General features: G+C 49.5%; 1 protein-coding gene across 10 annotated transcripts in view; it reads right to left on the bottom strand.

Annotated features, from left to right (window-relative positions):
* MYO7A (myosin VIIA) overlaps positions 1 to 19,325 on the bottom strand; it is a 188,866-nt gene that overhangs the window by 72,819 nt on the left and 96,722 nt on the right. For 8 of the 10 annotated variants that reach the window (XM_053309990.1, XM_053309989.1, XM_053309991.1 and 5 more), the window contains 2 exons: positions 10,596 to 10,652; positions 2,202 to 2,339 (listed from right to left, as the gene is read on the bottom strand). In XM_053309990.1, coding sequence (XP_053165965.1) covers positions 2,202 to 2,339; positions 10,596 to 10,652 — 195 coding nt within the window. The remainder of the gene's footprint in view (positions 1 to 2,201; positions 2,340 to 10,595; positions 10,653 to 19,325) is intronic. The other 2 variants (XM_053309987.1, XM_053309988.1) reach the window with 1 other exon arrangement.

Below are 19,325 nucleotides of genomic sequence, written 5' to 3'. Positions count from 1 at the left end.
CTAGAGGAGAGCTGGTCTTGTGGTAGCAAGCATGATTTGTCCCCTTAGCTAAGCAGGGTCCACCCTGGTTGCATATGAATGGGAGACTAGAAGTGTGAGATTGTAAGATATTCCCCTCAGGGGATGGAGCCGCTCTGGAAAGAGCATCAGAAGGTTCCAAGTTCCCTCCCTGGCAGCATCTCCAAGATCGGGCTGAGAGAGACTCCTGCCTGCAACCTTGGAGAAGCTGCTGCCAGTCTGAGAAGACAATACTGAGCTAGATAGACCAGTGGTTTGATTCAGTCTATGGCAGCTTCCTATGTGCCTATGTTCCTAGCTACAGCATTTCCTACTGTGAAACCTCATCCTCAGTCTACAAAGAAGGGAATGGCTCAAGTTTATGCACTATCCACGGGCGTAGTGAGGGCAGAGTGGGCCCGTATTCACAGGATGAACTTGGGTGAACTCTCACGGGAGTCCAGCCATGGAAGGAGGATGGGCCTGGAAACTGGGCAAGCGGCCAGAGGCTGCAGGCAGCAATGGCAGTGGGTGGCCGCTGGCAACAGCCCCGTCCAGGGGGAGTGGGGAGCTCGACACCTCAAGTACTTTGAACCCTGCTATTACAGCTCCACCCCTGACACTATCCTTGCTGTGCAAGCACGATGCTTGCACAAGCAGACCAAGGATGTAAGTACCTGAGGCAACTCTGAGCATCGGTTCAGCTAGATGACGACCTTGCCCGGCTTCATCTTTATTGGTTGCACTTGTGCAGCGTTAGCCTGGATATCAGCCACTCTCTGCAGTCTTAGGGTCTCTGTACCTGGACCTGGACTATAGCCTCACACAATGATGGCAGAGAGAGGAACTGAATCGAACCGTAGACCCTGGAGTCCATCAAGACCTGTGTTCTAGCCACTGCGTCTCACTGCCGCCAACTGAAAAACCTGGCTGTCACAGGGCAGCTGCTCCAAAAACAATTTGTACCAGGGAGGTTTACTCAGTAACAAAAGAGGTCACCTGTAAAAGACAAAATCTGCTTCCTTTTTGGCTACAAAGCAGGATGTTCCCTCATTTCACTTAAAGAAAATTGTCTCCAGTAAATGTAATATAATGACAGACAAAGCTGTTTCCACTGCTTTTTCATTTTGGTTTCCTGCAGTCCTGCTTCCTGTCACTATCAACACGCGTTCTTTTCTGGCCTTGGGCAGCAAATCCTCTCCCCAAAAAACAAACGTTGCTCTTCTACTATCTATTTACAAGACATTTTTTAATTATTATTTTTAGTACCATTTGCGCTCTTTCTTTGCCCTACATGCTTAACATGCAGGTGCACTGGTCATGATTTGAAATGCTGGAGAACGAACAATACCCCCTCAGCACGGTCTGAATTGGGGCCCGGCACAGCTTCTGTTTACATTTGAAAAGCCAGGGGCACAGGCCCCAAACTTGCTATTGACCAACCATCCCAATTGGCCCTCAGAGCCTCCAGCGAGTCTATAGAGGAGACGACATTTGAACTCAGGTCCAGATCCATTCACAGGACCACAATAGCTCCTTGTAGGAGACAGAGAGAGACGACTCAGTACATTGCGGTTGGCTGAGCAGATTGGCCTGTAAGAATGTGATCTTGCATATTCGAGTCACATTGCAAAAACCAACAGAAAAGCCTAGTGATGGCTCAAGAGCTTTGTGAGGGTGCACCCTCCTCCTCCTCCTCCTCTTTTCCTTTGTTTAAAATTGGGGGTAGAAAGGCATCTTGCTGTCTCCCAGGCATCCCAGTGATCTGCTGCCTGAGGTGACCATGCCACCATGCCTCATGGAAGGGGCAAGCCTTTGGCCTTCTACTACTGCTGCATATATCTATATGCTGCTTTTCAGCAGAAGTTCTCAAAGCAGTTTACATCGAAAAACAAACAGGATGGCTCCCTGTTCCCAAAACGACTCACAATCTAAAAAGAAAAGCACGGGAGACACCAGCAACAGCCACTGGGGGGGATGCTGTGCGGGGGTTAGATAGGGCCAGTTGCTCCCCTCTGCTAAATATAACAGAACCACCACTTTAAAAAGGTGCCTCTTTGCTTAGTTAGCAGAGGGGAAATGCTACTAGGAGCCTCCAGCAAGGCAAAAGAGACTTCCATGAAGAGGGCAGAATTCTAGGCGCTGCTGCGAGATCTCTTTGGAAGCAGTTTAGCGGGAGTCAGACAGGGCAAACAGCGGCTTACCATGGGCTTCTTGTACTCGTTGGGCTTGATGCAGCGGACGAAGAAGGGCTGGCAGACGCTGAGGGTTCTCATCAGCAGCTCCAGGGAGCGCTTGAACTGGCTGCTGAGAGTCGGGGAACGCTTCCTGGTCTCTGCCCCCTGGAAAGAGACCGGCACCGTGACGGATCAGTGTCAGGAAATGAAAAGATAACACCAACAGCAGCAGTGCGTTTCCCCGTCCAGCTGGGCCGTAAGGAACACCCCCTGCAAATGGGGCTCGCTGGGAGGCATTGCTGGGAGGGGGGGGGTCAAGGGTGGGTTCTGGGTGGCACATTTAGACATTCTCCTTGGGCAAAGAAATGAACCATATGTAGCGACATTTTATAAAGTCTGCCAAGGAAAGACTTAAACTCTATAGGGCAGTTCATACTATATATAGGGGAGGTGAAGCCTCCCGCTCTAATTTGGGAGCTGGGCACACTCCCAATTTTTAGTTGTGTGTTAAATAAAAACAAGGTCGGAGGTGGGGAGATTGATCCTAGGGACATAGGAAGCTGGCTTTGACCGAGTCAGACCCTTGGTATTGTCTACACTCAGTATTGTCTACCCAGACTGGCAGCGGCTTCTCCAAGGTTGCAGGCAGGAGTCTCTCTCAGCTCCATCTTGGAGAGGCCAGGGAGAGAACCTGGAACCTTCTGCATGCAGATGCACTTTCCAGAGCGGCCCCATTCCCCAAGGGGAATATCTTACAGTGCTCGCATGTAGTCTCTCATTCAAATGCAAACCAGGGAACATCCTGCTTAGCAAAGGGGACCATTCATGCTTGCTGCCACAAGACCAGCTCTCTCCAGTCCTCTCCAGACAAGCCACTTCTGGGTAAGATGAGCCTGCCCTACCCAGGTCCCATCCACAGCTCTGGAACGAGGCAGGTGGGGAAATGGCCCTCCCCAGCTGGGGTTTCACCGATGATCAAACTCCCCACCTCCGACCTTGTTTTTATCGAATACGCGGCCTAAAATCGGGAGAGTGCCCAGATTGGCTCAGCTCCTGAATCAGGTTAGGAGGCTTCTCCTCCCTTAACGTTGATGGTGTGAATTGCCCTGATCTCCCTTAGACTGAGACTGCCTTTTATTTTTCGGCATGAGAGTTAATAGCAGTGTCAGAACTTTCTTTGCTATGTAATCCATGCCCTAAATCCACCTGAGGGGAGGATGCAGCTGCACATAGGTGGTCAGGCATCCTTGGAATCCAAGAATTATCATGCTGGATCAGAACCACAGTCCATCTAGTCCCAAATGTGACTCCAAACAGCCAAATGCCTCCAGGCACTCCAAAGCAAGGCCCACTTAGAGCTCCCTACCCTGTGTTGCTTCTCCTCAGCACCTGGTCTTCGCAAGCAAGTAGCCTTGGACAATGCTATCCATTTGGCTTACACGGAGATTTGCCAAAGTCTGAGCGCAAGCATTTCCAATTTCTGTAGGGCATTTCTGTGCACAGAGGCCTCCCAGCCCTACCACTCACAAGTTAGTGTCGGGCTAGGATTGGGAGATCCAGATTCAAATCTCCCCTCAGCTGTGAAGGTCACTGGGGGACGGTGTTCCCTCTAACAGAGAATCCCAGATGTTGTTGCCTACAACTCCCAGAATCCCCAGCTGCAATGGCTTTTGCTTGGGGATTATGGGAGTTGTAGTCAACAACATCTGGGACTCTCTGTTAGAGGGAACACTGCTGGGGGACCTTGGACCAGTTACTCTCTCGTAGCCTCACCTACTTTACAGCAGAGGTTCTCACACTTGGGTCCCCATATGTTGTTTGTACTATGGCTCCCATCATCCCCATTGTGGCTGGGGATGATGGGAGCTGTAGTCCAGCAGCGTCTGGGGGCCCGAGCACCCCTGCCTTACAGGCCGGTTGTGAGGATGAAGTGAGGGTTGGGACCAGGTATGCAGCCCCGAGCTCCTTGGAAGAAGGGATAAAAAAGGCAGTAAGCAAATAAAACATGTTTCAAACTGGTTTTAAATCTGTTAGTGCTGAAGTGTAGCTGCAGTCTGATCCAGTGATCTACTCTGAGTATGAAGACGCCTCCCGCTTTGCAAGCATTTTGTTAATGGAGAAAGCAGATCTGCAAGCACGCTTCAGGACTTCCCCCGCTGAAATGAATGGAGCAGTCTACATAACCATGCCTATACTGCTCAGAGGAAGAGAATGGAGAACATGGAAAATCAGGGCTTTTAACCCAGGCTTGCCTGCTTGCTTTATTTATTTATAACATATTTTTATACTGCCCCAAACTTGCATCGCTGGGTGGTTTACAACAAAAAAACAACAACAGAAAAGTTGTTGTTTAGTTAAAACAAATATATGACAACAGAGAAATTCATAATTCAACATTGGTTAAAATAAATGACAGCAAAAAGTCAAAACATTACAATTTAAAACCTTAAAACAATATTTTAAAACCATGTTAAAACTATTAAAATGGTATTTAATTAAAAGCCTGGGTGAACAGATGTGTCTTTAATATTTTTAAAAAATTGTCAGAGATGGGGAGACTCTTATTTCACCAGGGAGCGCTTTCCAAAGCTTTGGGGCAGCAGCGGAGAAGGCCCATCCCCGAGTAGCCACCAGATGAGCCAGTGGCAACTGCAGACGCACCATTCCTGAGGTCCGCATATGCATGTGGTTTTCTTGCTGCTGCTTCCGTGTTGTTTTTTGTGGTTTTATTGTGTATTAGTTTTTAACTTTTAAAATAGATTTATATTTTTTCTTACATTCCCGTTTGATATTTGTATTTTTTTAACGGTTGAATATGTAAATGAATGGCAGTATATAAATCTAACCAACCAACCAACATGGCGGGGTAGATTCACAAGATTGTTGGCCAGTAAGTAGGAGGGATTCGCCAGTTCTGTCCCCTTCTGTGTCATCCAAACCTGAAAATGTCAGGTGCAAAATGCTGGGTCCCCTCCAACACCCAAACCTCCTCCCCGCAAAAAAACTTCAAATGTTGTTTACAGATGTCGGGTGATAGCAGGAACTTGACTGACACTGAGGTCATTCACACAATCAAAAACTGTGTTCTACCCAGGTTTGGGAGCTGTGTGTACTCCCAGTTTTTGATTGTGTGGAATCAAGTTTAGTAGGGATGTGCCCGAACCGGTTTGGAGGCCATGCTGGAGGCCTCCGAACCGGTTCGGATCCGAGCTGGTCCGGCGGCTCGGCACAGAGGGGGGTTGTACCTTTAAGGGTACCTTTAAGAGCCTAAGTAAGTAACATGCATGCGCCCGTTCCGGCGTGCGTGCGCAACCGCCGCCACTGCGCGTGCTCTGCACATCGTCACACGACTTACTTAGGCTCTGGCAGGCTAACGACGGGGGCAGGGGCGGCAGGGAGGAATGCTGCCGCCCCAGAAACTTTACCAAAAACCACAGCGCCGGAGGGGGAAGAGCGGCGTGGGGGGGTAAGTACTACCCCCCCGCCCTTAAAGGTACAACCCGCCCCCCCCCCGTGCCAAACCGGACCGGTTCGGAGCCATGCACATCCCTAAAGGTTAGAGGAAAACCTGGGTAGCTTTTTCTCCTACCTTGCTTCCACACTATCACTTCTACCCAGGTTTTCCTCTAACCTTGCTTCCATACAATCAAAAATTGGGAGTACACACAGTTCCCAAACCTGGGTAGAACACAGTTTTCAATTGTGTGAATGACCTCATTGTCTATCTGACATTTGGGGGCAGGGGGGTCCAATGATACAGAACTACCAGTATGTGCCAGAAGCACACTGGCCAGGAACTGGTGCTTCTCTCCTACTACTCTGCCAGCAGTTGTGTGAACCTGCCCATAGAGAACGAGAAGGAAGTCAGCGGAGGTGGAAGTCGGTTGGTGGCCAAAGAATGGAAAAAGAATCCTACAGGATCATGCTAAAGGTCTTCTGAGTCCAGCCTCCCAGAGTGGTCAGTCAATGGACCGGGTCTCACGATCAGTGAAACCCGGTTCCTAGCGGTGAGCGGGTAGAGTGGGCTAAGCCTGCTCTCCCCACTCACGAGCAGGCAGGGAGCCCTGGGCGGCTGGATCGGCCGCCCACACGATGGCCGGCTCTGAGACGGAGCCAGTGGGGGCTGGGGAGCTCGGGGGCAGCGCGGCCACCGGAAGCCCCAGTATGCCCTGTGTGAGCACGCAGGGCATACTGGGGAGACCCCCGAGCCGGGAGGCTGCTTTTAAGCCCCCCGGCCGGGGGTCTACTCACAAGTAGCCGTGCTGCAGAGCCGCACCTTAGCTACTCACGAGGAGATAGCCCAGGTTTGTGGAACGCTCGCTCCGCAAACCCGGGCTAAGGGGCGGGCTACAGGAGCGGGTTAGCCGCTCCAGAACCACCGGGCTCGGCTGCGAGCCCAGTGGTTCTGATGACCCACAAAAATCAGGCTAGGATTTTCCTAGCCCGATTTTTGTGATCGTAAGAATAGCCCCAATGCCTCTGGAAAGCCCAGAAGAAGGGTACAAGGCTCTTTGTCAAGCATGACGTCCCCTTTGCTAAGCAGGGTTCACCCTGGTTGCATATGAATGGGAGACTACAGAGCCTTTGGATGGGTAGGGCGGTACACAAACGCAACAAACAAACAAACAAACAAACAAACAAATAAATGTGTGCACGCTGTAAGATGGACCAATGGTCTGACTCAGTGTATGGCAGCTTCCTGTGTCCCTATTATGATCTTCTGGAGGGGTCCTGTTAGGGTTGCCACTGCCTCATTTGGTGCCTTCTCTGTGGCTGCCCTGGGGCTTTGGAATGTGCTCCCTGTTGAAACAAGAGTGTCTCTTTCTCTGCTTGCTTTTAGGAAGACCCTCAAGATGCACCTGTTTTCTCAGGCTTTTTAAACTGAAATTAATTTAAAACTGTTTAGTTTTATCTTATGAGGTTGTTTTTGCTGTGTTTTGTGAAATTTTAACTGTTTTTACTCTGTTTTATCTTGTCTTTTTAATTTTGTACACCCCCTAGAGATGCACAAATCAGGCAGTATAAAAACACGACAGACAGACACATATATACATACATAGGCAGTCATAGGAACCTGCCTGACGCTGAGTCAAAGCACTGATCCATCTAACTCAGTATTGTCTGCACTGACTGGCAGCAGCCCTTCAGGGCTCCCGGCAGGAGTCTCTCTCAGCCCTACCTGGAGATGCTGCCAGGGGAGTGAACCTGGGGCTTTCTGCTTGCAAAGTAGATGCTGTCTCACTAAGATGCAATTTCATCTCCAGACAAGGCTGTAGTTCTGGTCTTCAGTACATAGGAAGTTGCTTTATACTGAGTCAGACCACCGGTTACGTAGCTCAGCATTGTCTACACTGACCGGCAGCGGCTTCTCCAAGGTTTCAGGCAGGCGTCTCTCCCAGCCCTACCTGGAGATGCTGCCAGGGATTGAACCGGGGACCTTCTGCATGCAAAGCAGATGCTCTGGACTACAGTGCCTTCCCAAGCTGTCACTGTCTCGAGCAACTGATATTCAGTGGCATACTATTTGGGGACATGGAATAGCATATTCATGTAGGTTATGTTCATGTAGAACAGCTCTGCTGGACCGGGCCCAAGGACTATCTAGTCCAGAATCCTGTTTCACAGAGTGGCCCACCAGATGCCTCTGGGAAGCCCCCAGGAAAGAGATGAGGGCGTGCCCTCTCTCCTGCTGTTGCTCCCCTGCAATTGGTATTGAGAGGCATCGTGCCTCTGAGGCTGGAGGTGGCCTATAGCCATCTGACTAGTAGCCATTGAAAGACCTGTCCCCCATGAATTTATCTAAGCCCCTTTTAAAGCCATCCAAGCTGGTGGCCATCACCACATCCCATGGCAAAGCGTGGTGTAGTGGCTAGAGTGCTGGACTAGGACCGGGGAGACCTGAGTTCAAATCCCCATTCAGCCATGAGACTAGCTGGGTGACTCTGGGCCAGTCACTTCTCTCTCAGCCTAACCTACTTCACAGGGTTGTTGTGAAAGAGAAACCTAAGTATGTAGTATGCTGCTCTGGGCTCCTTGGAGGAAGAGCAGGATATAAAATGTAATAAATAAAAATAAATAAAGCAACATTGCATGGCAGAGAAGGTCTATCATTAGCTATTAGTTATGATGATTAAGAAACAATGACAAATATGGACCTACAATAAATGTTGTCACATATCACAAACTTTGCCACAAAATTACATATTCTCACAGACTAATATGCTTATTCATATAGAGCCTGGGGGGGAGGACGTGGCCGAACTGAAGTGCCCAGGGGCTTTTGGATTACTACTACGGATATTTTTATACTGCTCTTCAACCAAAGTTCTCAAAGCAGTTTACATGGGGGGGAAGGGGGGACAAATATATACATAAGATGGCTCCCTGTCCCCGAAAGGGCTCACAATCTAAAAAGAAACATAAGGACACCAGCAACAGCCACTGGAGGGATGCTGTGCTGGGGACAGATAGGGCCAGTTGCTCTCCCCTTGCTCAATCAAGAGAATCACCACTTTTAAAAGGTGCCTCTTTGCTCAGTTAGCCACTCCCATCATGCCCAGCCACACTGATTTGTAGCTGGGGGTGAATAGGAACTGTAGCCCCCAAACAGATGGAATATCTCAGTTTTGGCCATCCCTGCTTTTTTGCAGATTATTTTGCAAATTAATATTAATTTGTTTAATTTAATACAATTTTAATGTGTCTAAGACATAGGTCAACATACGTTTTGGGTGGGATGTAAATATGTCAAATAAAATAAATAAATAAATAAATAAATAAATAGCTGCCACCGGACAGAAATTCCCCATATAACTGTTTTCACAATTTCTCCACCAGAAATATCGATCTGGGGCGTGGGCAAGAAATGCACCAATGATATCATCAGTCACAACGAAATAATGAGGTTAGGGGAATTACCTGTCCAGTTTGCACGTATAAAAAGCAACACGGCAGAAACACATGCAAAGCAAACAGCGAATAGAGTTTCACTTTGGATTTCAAACTCACACATGCTTCAAAAATAATCCCAGGATTTCAGGAGGAGAATATGTATTTCGCAGCCAGGAAGCCACAAGATGCATTGTCAAATGACAACTCAATCAAATCTCTCACTGAAAGAGAGGATCTTCCCTCCTTTCAGGAGAAATCCACAAGAGAGAAACCCACATCATCCAGTCCACAGTGTTCCACCAGTAAAAGCCACCATGCTGAGGTTCCTGCAGAGGGCACATATCTCCAGATCACTCAAGCAAGCGAGCCAAGCTATGTTTTTAGGAATGGTAGAGAAAACTACCAGGATAACTAACCAATGTTACCTAGGAGTTAAATTTCCCTCCTAGCCCCCCAAATAAACCACCAGATTACCCGAGCAAAAGCCATCTCACATGCTTTCCCAAGGGAAATGTCCTCCTCTTTCAACATCCTGACTCTTGCTCTGGCAATCCCCTATGCCCACAGGAAGAAAAAAAGCAACTCATTACTGGCAGCTGAGCATGCGGAACTACAGAATGAAAAGCAGTCAAACTGAACCACTGTTGACATATACAAATGAAAAAAACCAGATCATCCATTGAGCATTTTTCCTTGGAAATACCACCAGCTGTATTTTTCAATTATCCTATTATTTTGGTTGCTGCTTCTGGGTTGACAGCACCCCAACATTAAATGCTATGTGAAAGTTCTGTACATTGAAGTAATTATGCTTAATTCTTTAAAAAGAATTTAAATGATGGACTTTTGTTTGGACTGTATGAAGTATAATGGGGAATAAATGAAAACTAAAAAAGAGTGCTGAACTTTATTCACATTGGCTGATAGCCAGCTTGGTGTTGTGGTTAGAGTGTAGTCATTAGATGGTTGGAATAGGACTGGGGAGACCCAAGTTGAAATCCCCATTCAGCCATAAAATCCTCTGGGTAACTCCGGGCCAGTCACTTCCCTCTCAGCCTAACCTACCTCACAAGGTGGTTGTGAGGATAAACATAACCATGGACACCACTCTGGATTCCCCAGAGGAAGAGCGGGATTAAAATGTATTAACAAATAACATCCTGACTATCAAAGTTCACATCTAGAGGAATTGTGGGGAGGCAACTAGAGCTCGTGTCCAATTCCTCCAGTCCCTCTAAATGTGCATTATCAAGCAAGCGGTAGAAACATCCCCCACATCTCTGCAAGTGCTCTGGAAGCAATCTGGAAGAGAAGAAATGCATTGCTGAGCTGAGTTGTTGGACTACAACTCCAATCATCCCCTGCCACTGTGGACTCATGGCGGGGGATGATGGGAGTTGTTGTCCACCATCATCGGGGGGGGGGCAAGTTTGAAAACCCCCATTCATGTAATATTAGTGCCAAAGTGTGCATGACGTACAGGGACAGAAATCAACATACCACAGAAGGAAACTTTTTGATTTATTTTACCTTCAGAGTGGTTGCTGGCGACTGGCCAAAGGCACTGGACGCATAGCCACAGAGAAACTACAGGGGAGCAAAGACAAAAAAAACAACAAAGGAGAGACAGAGAACAGGAAAAAAGTGAAAAGGAAGAATGCGCACCACGGGAGCTCCCCGGTAGCACTAAGGCAGGGGCTCTCAAACTTGGGGGCCCAGATGTGTTTGGACTACAAATCCCATCACCCCCCCAGGCACCAAAGAAGGGAATGGTGGGAGTTGTAGTCCAACATCATTTGGGGCCCAAGTTCGGCACTAAGGCCTGATCCACATAAAAGAAGCAGCTACTATGGAAGCCATGTTGAATCTAAATTGCACAAAGGTTGATTTCTCCAGAACCCGTTTAGCCAGTTAGCACATGATTTTCATGACCAAGCTTGACTTGCCTTTAGTTACATCCGTCACTGGCCTTGGCATGCTTCATGGGCACTACTATCATCATAGGAAGCTGCCCTATACTGAGTCAGACCCTTGCTCCATCTAGCTCAGTATTGTCTGAACTGACTGTCAGTGGCTCTCCAAGGTTTCAGGCAGAGGTCTTCCCCAGCCCACCCTGGAGATGTCCGAGAATGAACCTGGGACCTTCTTCTGCCTGCCAAGGAGATGATCGACCATTGAGCCAGGGCCCCAACCCCACATGTGACATCCATGGCTCTCCTGTACAGGTACTGGCCTGGATAGCAGCTTCAGCAAGGGGGCTGCTTTGTGTGCCCTTAGACCCCACTCGGTTTGTGGTCGTAAGCCACCTTTGAAAATCCTGGAGAAAAGTACAATATCGCTGTTGGAAATAAACAAACACACACTGCAGGCTGTCATTTCGCAGTGACATGGTGAAATCCATGTACTGAAGCATCAGACTGGTTCGCAATTGTGTGCAGCTTCTGTGAGATCTGGATTTCAAGCAGCCTTCCATAGCCCCCTTTTGGCGTGCCCACACGACTTGCCTTGGCCCCTAAATTGCATGGAGAAGAAGCCGACAGATCAAGCCCATCTGTGATCCTCTTGGCTCAGGGCTGGCTCATTTCCAGCAACTGCCTGGCCCACCTCTCGACAACTAGTACCCAGTACATTTCCTTCCCTGCCTATTCTTGTGCAACGGGAAGAATCTGGATGCCCCTTTTACTTACAGAATCTCTGGTCCATCAGACAGATACTCAAGATTCCATCATACTTGGAACTTACCCACCAACATTTCACCAATGACAGAAAATAGGGACATCTCTTCATACACTAAAGACATCCGTAGAAATCTTGGTGGAGACCCAGGGCTAGATTATTTTGGTGGCTCCTTCCTTCCTTCCTTCCTTCCTTCCCAGTACTGGTAAAGAGCCAGCATGCATGGGGCCAGAGAGCTGGGGGCAGGGCTTGGTGCTTCCCTGCCCACCCAGCCCTCACTCATCTATTTGGCTCTCAACCTCCATCCTTGCTCGTGGGCTAATGATGTCAATGCCTGATGCCCACACGCCAAATGATGACATCATTAGTCCACATGAGGGGGCAGAGGCGAGATGCAAGCAGGCGGGTGATGGGTGGGCAGTTCTCCCAGCCCTGGCCCCATATGAGCTGGCTATTTGCCACTGTGGATGAGGGAGGGAGGGAGGGAGGGAGGGAAGGTCGGCCGGCCATGGTTCAAGCCCCATTGGACGGCCCATGTTCACTGAACACAGTCGGCCAATGGTAGTCCCGCCCCTGCACTCAAACTCACCGCCTGGGCACCCTTGAACTCTTTAACATTATCGAAGGCTCTTCTCTGCTTCAGTATGCTGTTAGTGAACTGGCCATAATAGTTTCCCATTTTGGAAAAAAGAAAACCAACACCCCACACTTAAGAATGAGAAAGCACACAAACTGTCTTTACCTACAGTGGAACAAATGCAACTCAATCACATTCATATTCAACCATGTTCAGAAGCACCAGGCTAAAAAGCGCCTTTGCCACCCACCCCCATGTGACCAAGTTACGTGGCATGTGCGGCATGGTGAACCTTAGTTGTGTTAACAGGCCCGACTACTGCTCCCACGCTTTCCCAGCCATGCCCATGAAAAGGGCCTAGATCAAGGTTGTACAACTTCAGCCCTCCAGCTGTTTTTGAACTACAACTCCCATCACCCCCCCCGGTTTCAGTGGCCAATAGTTCATCAGGGATGAATGGGAGTTGTAGTTCAATATCTGCAGGAGGGTGGAGTTGGGCAGCCCTGGCTGAAGCGACTTCTCAATATTTCGCTGCCTTGCTGCCAGCGCTCTCCTGCCAGGACTCCTGCAGCTCGTTCTCCCCTCTCCCCAGGTCTTTCCCTCCATCCTTTTTGCAGTCTAGCCCTCTCTCTTCCCATAAGGGGAAAACAACGACAATGCTCTCCCCTGGTTCGGCTTCCCCGCCTCCCCAGCTCACTCCAGACTGCTGTTTGCAAACTCAGCTCAGGGCCTCCTTGGGCAACTGCCAGGCTCACCCACTCCTAAAGCCAGGGAAGAGGGATTCGAATGGTGGTCCCACTTGGGGGGTCTGAGGCCAGGAGGTCTAGGACCAACAAACGGAAGTACTTTTTCACACAACATGTGGTCCACTTGTGGAACTCTCTGCCACAGGATGTGGTGACAGCCAACAACCTGGATGGCTTTAAGAGGGGTTTGGATGACTTCATGGAGGAGAGGTCTATCAATGGCTACTGGTCGGAGGGCTGTGGGCCACCTCCAGCCTCAAGGGCAGGGTGCCTCTGAGTACCAGTTGCAGGGGAGCAACGGCAGGAGGGAGGGCACGCCCTCAACTCCTGTCTGTGGCTTCCAGCGGCATCTGGTGGGCCACTGTGCGAAACAGGATGCTGGACTAGATGGGCTTCCTTGGGCCTGATCCAGCAGGGCTGTTCTTATGTTCTTATGAGGCATTGCCAGTTCTGTATAGGGCTCCAGTCCCCCTACACAGGCTGAAGATGCTCCTGGACCCTGTTTGATGCTGAGATCCTCAGGTGGCAGCAGTAGCAGGGATGCCTTTTGCCATCTCAGCTGGTAGGACCCTCTCTCTGGGGCAAAGATATGTCCTCTGCTTTGGTAGCGACAACTGCAGTGAGTTCTGACTTCAGCTGTTCCTCTGACTTCAGCGGACTTCAGGCTGGGATGCTGCAGCTAGTGCAAAATGCTACGGCTTGAGGAGATTCTCATGATCGGGCAGAAGCAGGCTAGAGGAGCCCAGCCCTCTTTTGCCCGATCGTCTGCTGCCACGGGAGCTGTGCAGTTCCCAGCAGCAAACCCTCCTTATTCCCCCTCCCCTTAGACGAGTTTAGCGGAGAGAGCACTCCGCTAACCCCGTCTATTTGATTGCATATTGTTGCTCAACGCCGCGGCAACACACAAGGAGACCCCGGCCAGGAGGCTGAAACAAGCCTCCCCACCCTGGGGGTCACTCCAGGATGCCCCGCACACTCACACGGGGCATCCAGGAACTTCCGGGGGCCACATGGCCCTCGATCCCTGCAGCCCCCACCGGATCTGTGACGGAGCCAGCAGTCGTGTGGGCGGCCAATCTGGCCGCTCCGGGCTGTCTGAGGATTGTCTGAGGATCTGTCTGAGGATCGTCTGCCCGCTCTCCCCGCAAAACCTTTTAAGGCAGGTCTCACTGATCGTGAGACTCGCCTCCTTGTCTTTTGGTAAGAGACTGGGCTTGTGCACATGATCAAATGTGGGGTAGGCTGGAGGGGAGGCCTGTTCCTATCCCGTGCCTCTCAGACGACCCAAGCCCCTGGGTGGACTTACCTGCCCAACCTCCACGCAATTGGGCTGCCGCTGCCTGCTGCACGCTCTGGGAATGTAAACAAACCCAGGCTGGGTCCTCCAGTATCCCACAATGCACCGTGCGAGCAGCGGAGAGGCAGCCCTCTGAACTGCAGCAGCTCCACTCTGCCTGGCCCCACAAGCCACAGGACTCTTTGATAAAGATGGCCACTGATTGCATATGCAGATGACTAAACTCAAAGCTTGGAGAGCAGCTGTTTTTCTCCTACTGTTCGGCAGTTTGGCCCTGGCTAACAAAGCCAGGTTGCTGAGGTCCAAACGGGGCAGGTGTGAGGGAGTTCTGTGGGTCCAGGCGACCCAAAAAAAAAAAAAAAAAAGCTAGGTGTGCTCTCTTTTTTATGGTCATGAGAACAGAACAGAACAGAACAATAGTTCTGCATCAACTGCACTGGTTGTCCATTGCTTTCAGGGATTACATTCAAAGGGGTCTAGAACATAAGAACAACCCTGCTGGATCAGGCCCATCTAGTCCAGCATCCTGTTTCACACAGTGGCCCACCAGATATCACTGGAAGCCTACAGGCAGGAGTTGAGGGCATGCCCTCGCTCCTGCTGTTACAACTGGCACTCAGAGGCATCCTGCCTTTGAGGCTGGAGATATATTAGCATTTTTATTTTCAATCCTCTTTTTAATAATCCCTAGCATAGAACTGGCCTTTTTCACCGCTGCCGCACATTGAGTCGACACTTTCAACAAGCTGTCCACCACAACCCCAAGATCCCTCTCCTGGTCAGTCACCGACAGCTCAGATCCCATCAGCATATACTTGAAGTTGGAGTTTTTTGTCCCAATGTGCATCATTTTACACTTGCCAACATTGAACCGCATTTGCCATTTTGTCACCCACTCACCCAGTTTGGAGAGATCTTTTTGGAGTGCCTCACAATCTGTTTTGGATTTCACCACCCGAAAGAGTTTGGTATCATCTGCAAATCTGGCCACCTCGCTGCTTACCCCTACTTCTAGATCATTTATGCATAAATTAAAAAGCACCAGTCCCAGTACAGATCCCTGGGGGACCCCACTTCTTACTTCCCTCCATTGTGAAAACTCTCCATTTACACCTCTCTCCAGCAGGGCCTGTTCTTCTATGTGCTTTACAATTTTATCCTTGAGGATCCTTTCCATCAGTTTGCCTGGAACAGACGTTAAGGGGTTCCTGGGTCGCCCTTGGATCCCTTTTTGAAAATCAGTGCTACATTGGCTACTTTCCAGTTCTCTGGTACAGAACAGGCCCTGCTGGGAAAGAAGCAGCATGGCTTCTGCAAAGGGAAATCTTGCCTCACAAACCTTTTGGAGTTCTTTGAGAGTGTCAACAAGTGTGTGGATGAAGGTGGTCCAGTTGACATAGTATACTTGGACTTTCAAAAAGCTTTTACAAGGTTCCTCATCAAAGACTCTTGAGAAAACGTAACACTTATGGGATAAGGGGACAGGCTTATGTGTGGATTGGTAACTAGTTGAAGGTTAGGAAACAGAGGGTAGGTATAAATGGACAGTTCTCTAAATGGAGGAGGGAAGTATTGGGACCAGTCCTTTTTAATTTATTCATAAATTAACTAGAAGTTGGGTTTGCCGCGCATGCACAGAGGCCAGAAAAGTGCCATTCTGGAATCCAAAATCACAATCAGAATGTTTTGAGTGTTCCGATCTCATTCTATGGGAACATCTAGCTCAACTGGTTGTTCCAACGGAATGTTCTGGGCATTTGTGTTCTGTTCTGAGCACATCCCTGCTTATCTGCTATTGGTGTGGCATAGCTCTACTTTAATGTTAATGATGGAGAAATCTGAGCCTAACTGGGGTGTGAAAGTTCGGATTCAGACGCTCTCCGAACTGCTCCGATTTGGGTAAAATCAGACCACACTTGATTTTACTAAGCTGATTTTGCACAGGCCTGGCTAAGATCGGTTTTTATTACTACAAACATGTGATTTGCAGTTTGGGAACATCCCTCATTCTCCACTGTCCTTTCCATCCATCTTTTAAAATGGATTGGCTCAAAATCCTTCTTCTCTTCTCTCTTCTCTCTTCTTTAATTCCTGCTCCTGTTGCTATCTGCACGGTAGCCCTTCTTGACCTGTACATTTAAGCTGTTCAGAGCAGGGATTTGAAGTGCTGCTAAAGAGGTGACATCTGACCTCTTCCACAGGTCTAGCTGTCTGTCTCCTTATTTATATCACTTTTTGTCATCTCCAGCAGGTAAGAAGGCTGTGACCTTTCCCGTTCAGATTCAACTGCTTAAGCTGTGCCTTCTGACTCACCCAGTTGTACTTGGCAGCGGCCTGTAAGAGCCCACCCACTCTCAGGTAAGCCTAAATACATGGATGCTCTTTAACCCTATTCTTCCCAGCGTGAATATCAATGGAGGCTTTGGAAAAGGCCTCACTTTGACCTCCCATGCATCAGCCAAAGCACAGGCCATTTGGTATGGGACCATAGCTCAGTGGTGGAGCATCTAAGGGAGGAGAGCTGGTCTTATGGGAGCAAGCATGAATTGACCCCATGGCTAAGCAGGGTTCACCATGGTTTGCATTTGAATGGAAGACTACATGTGTGCGCATTACAAGATACTCCCTGCTACCTGGGCAAAAAGACACCTTTTTAAAGTGGTTATTCTCTTTATTGAGCAGGGGGAGAGCAACTGGCCCTATCCATCCCCAGCACACCATTGCTCCAGTGGCTGTCGCTGGTGTCTATCTTATGTATCTTAATTTTTTAGAGTGTGATCCATTTAGGGACAGTGATCTATCTATCTATCTATCAACCGCTTTGGGAACTTTGGTAGAAAAGTTGTATCATCGTATTCCTATATTCCTCGTAGGGGATGGGGCCGCTCTGGGAAGAGCATCTGCATGCAGAAGGTTACAAGTTCCCTCCCTGGCAGCATCTCCAAGATAGGGTCGAGAGAGACTCCTGCCTGCCACCTTGGAGAAGCCGCTGCTAACCTGTGTAGACAATACTGAGTTAGATGGACCAATGGTCTGACTTGGTAGAAGGCCGCTTCCTATGTTCCTATCTGCTTTGCATGCCAAAGGCCCCAGGATCAATCCCTGGCAGCATCTTCAAGGAGGGCTGGGAAAGACTCCTGCCTGAAAACTTCGAGACCCGCTGCCAGTCAGGGTAGACAACACTGAGCTGGATGGTGCTGGATGTGTTTGAATTGATTAGTGAATCTACAGTTAGGTTCCGCTCTCCTGGAATCCGCCAAGCTGTTGTCTCTGCTCTCTTTGCTTAGTGTGTTTGTTGCTAGCTCTGTGTCTGTCTGAAGTTATTTTGTGCAAATACTACACAAGATCTTACAGATGGACCCAGTGGTCTGACTCGGAGCAAAGCAGCTTCCTATGGGGTGAGCAGTTGAGGTGCATTGTGGAATAGAAAACACCGCCCAGAGAAACAGGTTTTGGGCGGTATATACATAAATAAATAAATTGTGGGTAAACTCTGCCAAAGCCCCATTGCTGTTGACCCTAGGGGAGGAGCGGCCTGAAAACTTGGAGCCCTTTGCCTGGGTCTTGGCTCAGGGGAATGCAGAAGAGGTGTATCAGAGCAGGGGGAAGCCGTGGGGTCCAGAGGCTGGGGGGCAGACGGGAAGCCATTATCGGGTTGTGTATGTGTGTGTTTCTGGTTACTCAGGGCTGCTCAACTTCAGCCCTCCATCTGGTTTTGGACCACAAGTCCCATAATCCCCAGCCACAGCAGTCAATAACCAGGAATTATGTGGATTGTAGGCCAGTATCTGTAGAAGGGCCAAAACTGAGCAGCCCTGGCTTGCACCCTTGGGCCACCTGTTGCCCAACCTGGACTACCATTTGCACCTTTCCTCCCCTACCCCTCACTGAAGACCGGAAGGAATGTCTCCTCCTATGGAAGGGGTGGGCAAACTTGGCCCTCCAGCTATTGTTGAGCTACGATGCCCGCCTTCCCAGCCACAATAACATTGTGGCTGGGGATGATGGGAGTTGTAGTTCAACAACAGTTTGCTCACCCCTGTCCTACATGTTAAGTCCCACCCGGAAGCTGACTGGGAGGAAGCCCTCTTGGAGAAGCCTGTCCTGATGACCCCCAAACAACCTGTGGACCCTGAGCAGCTAAAGCTTGTCACCCCACCTGCAGTCACCCCTCACAGGTGCCCTGGAGCTCTGGGGACCCCATGGCTGCTTCCTGCCCCCCACCAAAGCGCCTGCCCCCAGAACCCCCTCTGTCACTCCCGGAGCCTAGGAGAAGAGGTGATGCCACACCATGGCCACATTCCAGGACCAGAGGTGAAGTGGAGGGGCCTCCCTTCCAATGGGCCTACTCGGGAGAAGGGGGAGGCCAGTTTAGGTGCCTGCTTTGGATGAGGGCTGGTTTGCACTGGAGGAAGAGGTGGGGGCTCCTGGCTCAAAACTAACCCTCTATTTGCAGTCAGGCATTGTTTGCTTTGAACTCTGCCCTGCTAGACTCAGGTACAAAGAAACCGGCTACATCTAATTTTGTTGTTTTAATGTTACAAGCATTGCTATTTTTATAGCATGCTGCTTTGTGTATTCTGCAAAGAGAAAAGCAGCTTAGAAAAAAGCTTGGGTAACTAACCCTTTTGGAGTAGGGGTGTGCATAGAACCGGCTGGCCCGATTCGGTTCGAGTCTGGACTGGACTCGAACCAGACCGGCCAAGTTCAGTCCGGCCACCATCGAACACCCCCACCCCGGTCCGGTCTGAGGGTCCACAATTTTTTTTTAATTTTTTAAAATTTTTGTTTTAAATATTTAAAATACCTGTAGCCATGGTCTCCACACATGCACAAATGACCTTTGTGAGGCCAGAGGCCATGCCAGGCCTCACAGAGGCCATGTACGCATGCATGGCGGTGGCCAAAATGGTTACTACCTGCATTTTCGGAGGCCTGAAAGGGCCAAAAATACTGCATTTACC

The sequence above is a fragment of the Hemicordylus capensis genome, chromosome 3 (assembly GCF_027244095.1).
Source record: "Hemicordylus capensis ecotype Gifberg chromosome 3, rHemCap1.1.pri, whole genome shotgun sequence".
Classification (NCBI taxonomy): Eukaryota; Metazoa; Chordata; class Lepidosauria; order Squamata; family Cordylidae; genus Hemicordylus; species Hemicordylus capensis.
Note: the sequence above shows the minus strand (reverse complement) of the source record. Positions and strands in the feature narration are given on the sequence as shown.